Raw genomic sequence first — 10,123 nt, 5'->3', positions numbered from 1 at the left:
TGTTGGTGTTTCGATTAATTCTGATGGTTCTGATTTCTGATGGAGACTTAGTCTAATCCATATTTCAGAGTCTCCATCATCTCTTGTAGATTTGTTTCAACGCATCGGCAACTCTTGAAATAGATACTTGAGATCTCATCCTTTTTAGTGCAGTATTTGATATTTTCTTTAAAATGAGATGTATTAGTACTAATTGAAAAAAATCCTGATGTCTTTCAAATGGTATTGGATGAATCAAAATTTGTAATTTTTCAACTGCCTTGACCCTCGGCGTTTTATTTGTTTTTTATAAAGGTAAGAAGAAGAAATTGCAGGCATATTTACTTCTTACAGTTTTAGATTTCTTATATTCAATTTTCAATGCTAATTAACGAGTTTAAAATTAAAATTTTCGATAGCTTTAAGATAAAAAACATTTTTAATTTCAATGTTTGACACATGTATATACAGATTGCTTGAGATCCCATTCTAGAGTATAGCAACATATTGCTCGAGGGAGAATCATTGGAATTAACAAATTCCTGATGGCTTTTTTAACAGATCAAGTTTTAGCTTAAGAGATTTAAAGAAAACAACCTAAAAAGAACTTTGGTCTCAAATCTTTCATATTCCTTTGATGTAAAGATTGCTTGAGTGTCACTCTTGAACTCAGCAACGTACAATTAATTCAGAGAGAAACATGGGAGTTAATAAGTTCGAGATTGCTTTTTTAACAGATTAAGTTTTAGTTTAAGTGATTAAATGCCAAACATCTGTAGCTATTACATTCAAAATTAAAGTAAGATGTCCATTCATACAGCATGATTTTGAAATTGGTGAGACAAAATTATACTTCAATCAAAATTTATTAATTGCATAAAGTTTATGATGATTATTTTATGTTTCAGAATGCAATTGCGGATTTGGCGGCGTATGTGATTTTAGCTTTAGAGGGGAAAAGATCTGCCATTGCGAAGAAGGCTATTACGAAAGAGAAGGCTACTGTCTCCGTGAGTTCACTGTTTTGTTTTATTTACTGAATTTTTTTTATTTTAAAATTAGCTATTATCATATTCAACAGAATTTAATCCTTAGGGTATTTTTGGCATATAAGAGCCTTCCATATTTGTTTGAATTTATATTTCCATTTTTTTTTGTAATTAATTGTAATTAGCTTAAGTTATCTCAATATCATGCAGCAGTATATATTCCGAATAATAAGAAATAAATTAATTCTTTCATACTGGCTTCACACGTTCAAAAAATTAAATGCGCTTCAAACACAAAAGTTGTTTCAAATAAATGTATAGCCAAAGGGTTAAGGTTCCTAAAAATGAAGCGCTTTACAAACTCGTATCATATGAGACAAATAGTTCGGCAGTATTAAGAAAGCTACTGTCAATAGCATCATAGATAAAGACTTGTGTGTTCTACCGTGCGTTTTTAGAATGCAGGAAGAAACTAAATAGTTCTTACATCACATAGCATAACGTCTACCCCAGGTGTTAATAATATTGAAACTATCTAATTGGTTGGGTGGGCAGAAAACTGAAAAGAAAGAAAAGACACGCCAACCTTTCCACCAGCAATCTCATTGAAATCAAATACTGGACAACTATATTTAATCTTTAAACAAAGTAACCAAAAAAAAATCCAACTAAAAGCAAATGGTAAGCATAGTTTGAACTATAGAAAAATATTGATCATTATCAATACAGATTTTCTGTTTTGAGGTTGTTTACCATGTGCAAGCTCATTAAAGAAAAATAATTAAAATAATATTGCATAACATTGATAGAATAGATGTGACACGAGGCTTTTGATTATTATGATTCTAACACACTTGTGAGAAATTAAAATTTGAAGATACTATTTTAAATGAAGTTACTATGAAACTATACGCTCAATGACCATTTTTGTGTGTAATTCCTCTAATGAAAAAGATGAAATTACTATTGCATAATTTCAAGTGCTTGAGGAAACATTGATTTCAATACAAATACGTATCTTTTTTCCCTTCCCTTTTTAATGCTCCGAGACATCTTTTCTTTTTCAGCTTGTAACTGTTTTGGTTATAGAGACGTAGATACCAAATGTGAGGTGATTGACAACGTGAAACACTGCCTCTGTCCGGAAGGGTTCCATGATGTCCTTGGATATTGCGAAGGTGATGACATTTATTTCCATCCATTTTTTTTGTTTGTTATTTTCTAATCTAAATATACCGTGGCTATGCACACACGAACTTGAAATGTATAGTGACACATGGTTTGGTGTCAGACAACACCTGGATTGCTAAGTAAAATCAAGCAAAACAGAACACAAGTGTTGGGGTGGAGTTTTCTAGAAGGATTCCGTGATGTCTTGGATATCGTTTTTTATTTGTAAGCGAAATAAGCAATGGATTGTACAAGTGAGGCAGATTTTAGCTGTGATTGTAAATCTATTAATAAGCAGTTTTGATTTCTAATCTACAAATTTACGACTACTTAAGAGAACGATTTTAATGTTAGAGCAACAAGTGTGGATAACGAGTTTTCTCTTATTCATTTCATCAAGAGCTGACATTCGTCAACCTTTTCAAATTCTTTCATGCGTATTACATTTAGCCGAAAATAATCTTTGGATTTGATGCACAAGGAGCATATGTAGTTTCTTATTAACAATTAATATTTCCATATTTGGGCATTTTGAGCAGAAAATAACACAATACTCTATTAAATATGAAATGACCATTTTCGACTTATGCACTAATCTCTCTCGAATTAAATACTTTCCGTATTCAGAAATGTAGCTAATACCACTGCACCATTAATATTGTACCCTTCATATATCCGGATAATTTCGATATTTACTTCTAATTTCTCCAAAAAGCTTTAAAGAACCATTCTTGTACTTTGAGAATGGCGAGAACATATATACTCTTATCCCTAATTTGTTAGTGAGAATTTAGTAACGAAGACATTTAGGAGATTGACTAAAAATTGCTGAAGAAGAAAATGATCTGAGCTCAAACCGATTCACGCAAAGCTGCAAATAACTTACCATTTTTAATGGTGGTGTTGGTTAGCTGTGCATGATACTTAAGCACCTTTTGGGTAAAAATAATACTTATATTTGGAGAAATATAAAGAATTTTTAAAACACAAACATCCTTTATTTTTCCTTATAACATATAGAATATGTAAGTTTTCGATAACAGAGCTCATCAGCTTTCTTTACAACGAAATTGTAATTTCTTAGGAATCATTCTAAAAACCAGTGCCTAGCATTTCTCATTGAGTATGAAGCATCATTGCAGCAAACTCTGAATCCCGTTTCATACTTATAATTCATACATCTGCATCGTAAGCAAAATATAAAAATATATGGGGGCACGGCAGTGCCACCGTCAAGTCGAGCAAAAACAAGCGACACGGCCGTACCATCCTTTTCTCGAAGCAGTTCAGGTCATTTTCGACCCCCTATAACTTCATTGTGGATAAAACTAGATGTCTGAATTTTCAATAACCAAGCAGGCATTATATAAATACGGTATATTTCAAATTTCATTAAATTTGAACCAGTAGTTTAAGAATTATAACTAGTCAAAGTTTGTGAATTTTGTCACTGATTGACTGACTGACCGATCATAAAAACTCTAAGGCACTTCTAGCAGACATAGAAGCTTCAAATTTAGAATACAATTAGTATTTAGTGTATAAATCAAGGAAAAACTAAAATATGTTGCAATTTAGATCTAGTTTTCTAGATACACCACCTGCATAAATGACTTTGTAATCCCATATAAATATATAGGATGCCGTGCCCCCAGATTACAAAGTTACATTTGCAGAGAATAACTCAGTGTACCAGTATATGCATAAATAATAATAATGAAATAATAAGTGTATATATATATATATTATTATAAATACATATATATAATACATACATATGAATGTATAATGAGTGTTGTCATGCCAGTTACGTACGTGCGTATTCATATGTGCGTAAATATATACATTACATTTAATAAAGAACATGTTTACAAGCTTAATTCGGTCAAAACTAAATTTGAAATTATTAATAGAGCAATGTAAACACAATGCATCTTTACATTAAATTAGATTGTTTAGTGCGATTGCCAAGTCAATCTATTTATTTAAACCATAAAAGATTTTTAATATTGATATGGTCACTATAAGTTGTTGTTAGGTTAGCTAATTACGTAGTAACTTAAGACGGAAGGGCCCTTAAGTTGGGACTGAATAAATGGACCGACTTGGTATTACATGGATCTCACAACTTTTTACGACTGAAGAACTGAGTAGCGAGACTTGGTTTTTTTTACGTTATGTTTTTGATGGTATTTTATATTCAGATATTATAGACATTAATTGCTTTATTAAATTAAATACTTTTTCCGTTGGCTATAATTTTCTGTATGCTTTTAATTACACAGAGTATATCACATTACATAATGTTTTTTTTTTGTTATTCCTATACAAATGATGAGATGAAGTAATAAAAATATTTTTGAACCTAGAATACTGCAATTTAAATTAGATTATAATATTCTTGATAATATACCAATTCATTTCGACTATTGGAAGATTTAAGTTAAACTAATATGAGTGGAGAATTCTTCATCATTTAGCTTCTCTTTGAAAGAAATTGGAAATTCTACTTTCATGAAAGACAATATTTTTCTAAATATGAGCAACTTTTATATAAATTGCCCTATATATCTGGTTTTGAAATTATGAAATAAAAGACGTAATTTTTCACCCTCGTACAATTAAATTATATCTATTCCTGTTTCTTTGAATATTCATTTAAATTTTAGAGCAATATTTGGTTTGCATATATCTAGTGTTTTGTTAATATCAGATTTCTATTTTAAAAGCAAACCGCATCTGTTTTTTTAGAAGAAAAATGCCTTAATATCATCACGAAATCACATACTGTTTTTACAAAAATGCTCTCAGGATCGAATTGTAATGTACCGTATGAGTTTATCCATATACTTTACAGGGTCACAATTCAAGATTAGTTCACCTAGTCTTTCTAGGAAAATTCACAAACAAATGTGCAGATTTAAAAGCATATAGATAATTTTGATCAGATAGGGTTTCTAGAAGTTTCTCATCTCTACATTTGAGGTGTCCTACTTTGAGTTAATTTTTTTTATTATAAGTGGTTCAAAAATAGTCCATTAACAAACCATGTTAGAAACATAGTTGAACAAAAATATGTCTTTACACTTGGAAAAGATTGTGGCAGAGGGCTGGGATAACTTGGGCAATACGTTCCAGATGAGACTTGATGTATTAGTAGTACACTTTTAAGGTATTAATGTATTAATATATGAACATGTAATAACCATCCAATCCCGAGAAATTAATCTTTCAATTTTTGGCATTGTTTTCATGCTAGTATGTTCTTCATTTGTATTTCTAGACATCAACGAATGCGAAACTAATAACACCTGCCACCCTTCAACGATATGTTACAATACCTTCGGCAGCTTCTATTGTCAATGTCCCGACGGTTACGAAGGGTCTCTCGACACTAAAGCGGTACCAGGAGAAGTTTGTGAAGGTAAGATTAAAATTTTCAGAGAATTATTAGTTATAATCTAACTATAAGGAGGTTTCATAAAAGTTTGGAACGATTAAATTAGTTGCTGTAGCAGCGTATTTGATTGTTGTTTAACCCTTTAAAGGGCCATTTTTTTCTAGTCATATTACGTTAAAATATTTTGAGGCTTGAAATCAGAATAAGAAAAGGGATTCATTTAGCTTATTAAATAAATTTAATTTGATTAATTAATTAATTTGATTAATTAATAATTAAGTAACAAATCAAGACACATCATTTTGTCTGAGATAAAGAACTGTAGCTTCTAAGTTTCTGACTTACTAAAAAAATTTGTCAGATGTTATGCCAACCAACATAATTTCATACAAAGATTGATAAATTTGGTGGGTTTTCCACCGCCCTAGAAAGGGTTAAAAATTATAATATTCTTGGTGGTCATAAAGAAACCTCCTTGATATATAAGCCCCTAAAGACTAATCTGCTTCACCAATCGATAGGATCTTTCAGACATAGTTAATTGAAAATAAGCCCCCGAGATAGTGATGATTTAAAACAATATAACTCTCACGGTTACAATTATAACGAAAAAAATTTACAAGAAGAAAAGTAGGTGTTGCCATTTGGAAATTTTGAAAAGATTTATTGTAAGCATCACCATGAGAGCGATAATGTTTTAAATCATCACTATCTCGAACACATATATTGAAATAACAATATCTGAAATGTCCAATTGATTGGTTAAGCATATAGGTCGCTACGGATTCATATCTGGGGAAGTTTTGTATTTTATTAATTTACGACTTGATCAGATATGCAATATAATACAAAAATTGCTATTATGTCTCTGAGCAATTAGTGTTATAATAGAGCTACCAGATTTTTTACATTTAAATTGAAGGAGCTTTTAAACTAAGATACGCATTGTAATAAGATAATTGTAAAAAGACCCAAAATGTTTTGATAAATAAATGAAATGAATATTCAGAAACAACGAAATTTCCCATCATTAATAAAAACAGGAGTAGTAAAGAAGGGTAAAAATTATTTTGCTAATGCTTTTAGTACATTCTCATGCAGAAGTTAAAGAACAGACAAATGAGCAAAAATAAAAATTCTTATTATCATGAAAAACTTAATTATATTCAGAGAACCAGTGTAAAAAATAGAATCATTATTCGTTAGAAAGTATCATAAGACAATCATATCTCTGATGTTCCCCTGACATCCTTTTTAAGCTGTGCCTTGTTTTGCTGTGAAATTGTATTTAGCGATATCCAGAATAAGTTCTTTACCTTATTCTTCAAAAATGGATTCTTATACAAGAAGCTTAGATTTATTACAAGTTGAAGTTGCCAGACGTATCAGCTTTTCTCACAGTATAGTGCGCCAACTCTGGAAACCATTCCTAGCACAACATTCAATTAAAAGAAACATGCCCCAAATTTTCCATGTTTAACTACCCCAAATCATCATTATCTGCTTCATTTAGACTGATGAAGAAGAAGCATTATAATGCCTCTCTTTGTTTCTGATTATTTTTCTGCAATAAGGAAAGTAGGTTCTTTGCTATAACCTGAAAAGGCTTCCATAATAGAACACTTTTAACTCCTAATTTGCACAATTTTTTTATCTTTTTAACTCTGGCAAGAGAAATGAATGGTTTGATGAAATAAGGAAAATAGTTTGCATATCATCTTAAAATTTCTTTCATCTTTTACGGATTGCGTATCAAATAAAATTATTACAAAAATATTAAAATAGAAGAAAGAACTGTAGGAAAACGACATTGGTATCATTAAAAAATTAACTTTTTAAGAGTTTAAAGATAGAGTAAGTTGCATTTTGGTGAGGCTTGCTTTTGAAAAATATAGATGACATACATCAAAACCTTGCTTGATTTTTAATTAATTTTATGACCCTTAAAATTTATCTGTGTTTTTTCTCTTGCCGTTAAGAGCACGTGTATTAAATTTTGTTAATAGTTTGCAAACAATGCTAGAATTTGTGTAAAAGACATAAAAACATTCAGCTCTAGATATCGTTAAAGAAAATCTCCAGAAACCATCCGTGGGTTGTACAGTGATAAGTACAACGGGATGAGTAAAGAATACTAATTATTATTCTACACGAATATTACAGTAGCAAAACAAAGACGAAATGCACACAAAAATAGCACTTGCAGTAAATAAACAGCAAATAAGTAAAAAATTAACGCAACAACAGTGAAATTTCTCGAAAATTCGCAGCAGAGACTACTCACAACTATTCGCGTTTCTCAACTCGTCTACTACTCTGACTGATTACTCACTCTGGGTTTTTCATAGTTTTTGAGAGAGGGCTCAGAATATTCAAGAACAAATTCCGAAAATCGATTCATAATGGAACTATTGCCAGGATTCACAATTTTTTCCCCTTCATTTTTGTCGCGAATTCATTAAATTCCTCGCCAAAATGCCAAATGATTGCCAATTTTGTCGCCAAGATTAGAATCATTCGCTCGTCATCCATTTAGAAATCTATAAAACTTTTTTTCCTTGACAGGAAACTTACTTCGCAGGAAAACAACTTTACGAAATTAATGAAAATATATATATAACTTACCATAAACAAACTGTAAACTTTAACTGTTAAAAGTCCTGCAAGAAATTGTAGTCATTGATAACAAGCCATTTTCCATTAGCAATATCAAATTGAATGATTAAAAAGATTAACGAAACTTAATTTTGGTTTTTGCAATTTTTATCAGCAAAATCAAGCCATGATCATTTAAGAGAAATGCAGCATAGCTTCTCACTAAGACGAAAAGTGAACGAAGAAGTGAATTTTCTACGTTTTAACAATTTAGAAAGACGACATCCCATTTTTTGTGAGTGATACTGGAACCAAAACTAAAGGATTGCTTTGGAAACAGTTTACCACTGTTAAGTTAGCAGTTATTACAAACAAATCAATCCCCGTGAGATCCCCTTGCAATTGAGAGATTAAAGTATTTTTTTTTATTTAAAAGAAAATAACTTCACAAACTGGGCCAAAATAGAATTATTCCATATGAAATATTATCCGGTTTATTCAAGAATATCATATTAAAATCATACCTCATTGTTGATTGAAAGGAATGCGATTTTCTTTTGCAGATATTGACGAGTGCAGATCACACGATTCGTGCAAATATTATGATCACGTAAAATGTGTCAACTTTCCCGGTTCTTACAAGTGCGAATGTTTCCAAGGATATAAGCCGAGCAGCTATTCTCTCGATCCCAGTAAAACTACATGCGTGAAGGGTAAGAGCCATTTTTAATTTAATATTCTCATCATTCCTGCAATACATTAGGAATAGGGATTGCAATACCGGTATACCGGGATACCGAATACCGGTATTTTGAGCCATTTGTACAATTTCGTAATACCGGTATTCACAAGTTGAAATACCGGTTTTTCGGTATTTACTAGAATTTTTTAAAATTGTCTCCACTATATGTTCAGGTATCGCGAACATAGCAAAATAGTGTACGTTTTTGTTTTTATGTCTCCTTAACGGACGAAATTAACTAGCCAATTAATGGCTTAATTAGTTGCTTAAATCTAAATTAACGAAACATGGATTATCCCTGAAAGAAAATATTGTATCCATAACGACTGATAGGGCAACAATTATGAAAAAAGTTGGAAAGTTGATTGGTGCAAATCAGCAGTTGTGCTATGTACATGGAATTCAATTAGAAGTAATATATGTATTATACCAAAAAAATAAAGAACAGAAGAATCCAAATTACTGTGGATATAGAAATTTCGGATTCCAACTTTGAAGAGAGTAAGAGTGAGAGTGATATTGACAATGAAGATAATTACAATGTAATTCTTGAAGAAGATATTGCTAATGAGGATGAAATATTAACCTATCAAGAATGGCTTCCTATAATTTATAAAGTTTGAAAAATTGTTAAGATATTTAAACGTTCCCCTATAAAAAGGATATATTACTAAAATATATACTAACTAAAAATAAAACAGAATGTATGTTAATAGTAGACTCTAAAACACGTTGGAACAGTTTACTCCTAATGATGGAACGATTTTTGAAACTGAGAAATCCAATCCAAAAAGCAATAATCGACTTAAACCTGTAAATTAATTTTTCAGATAGTGAATTCGACTTAATATCCAGAACTATATCAGCTCTACTTTCAATAAAAATGACTATTGAGGCATTATGTCGGAGAGATTCTAATTTATTAACAGCTAATGCAAGAACAAATTTCATGTTGCAGTCACTGAAATAACAGTACACATCACTATCTGAAGAATTTAATATTACATTGAAAAATCGCACAGAAGATAGGCATACCGAAAAAGAAAATGTCTTATGGTATTTACATAATTATAATGATTTTAAAAATGAAAAAGAAGGAAAGAAAATAAGAAATTCAAATCTCATGAAGTTAAGAGTAAATTTTCTTAAAATTTTTTACCCACAAACCTATCCACATTCAGAAGAATTCGGTTCAATTTTCGAAGATTATGATGTCAGTATTGTCGATAGTGAAAAGGAATTGTCTCT

At 30.7% G+C, this 10,123-nt stretch overlaps 1 protein-coding gene across 1 annotated transcript in view; it reads left to right on the top strand.

Annotated features, from left to right (window-relative positions):
* LOC129976177 (fibulin-1-like) overlaps window positions 1-10,123 on the top strand; it is a 49,224-nt gene that overhangs the window by 33,231 nt on the left and 5,870 nt on the right. The window contains exons 6-9 of the mRNA XM_056089612.1: window positions 888-989; window positions 2,036-2,146; window positions 5,422-5,562; window positions 8,697-8,846. Coding sequence (XP_055945587.1) covers window positions 888-989; window positions 2,036-2,146; window positions 5,422-5,562; window positions 8,697-8,846 — 504 coding nt within the window. The remainder of the gene's footprint in view (window positions 1-887; window positions 990-2,035; window positions 2,147-5,421; window positions 5,563-8,696; window positions 8,847-10,123) is intronic.

The sequence above is a fragment of the Argiope bruennichi genome, chromosome 7 (assembly GCF_947563725.1).
Source record: "Argiope bruennichi chromosome 7, qqArgBrue1.1, whole genome shotgun sequence".
Lineage (NCBI taxonomy): Eukaryota > Metazoa > Arthropoda > Arachnida > Araneae > Araneidae > Argiope > Argiope bruennichi.
Note: the sequence above shows the minus strand (reverse complement) of the source record. Positions and strands in the feature narration are given on the sequence as shown.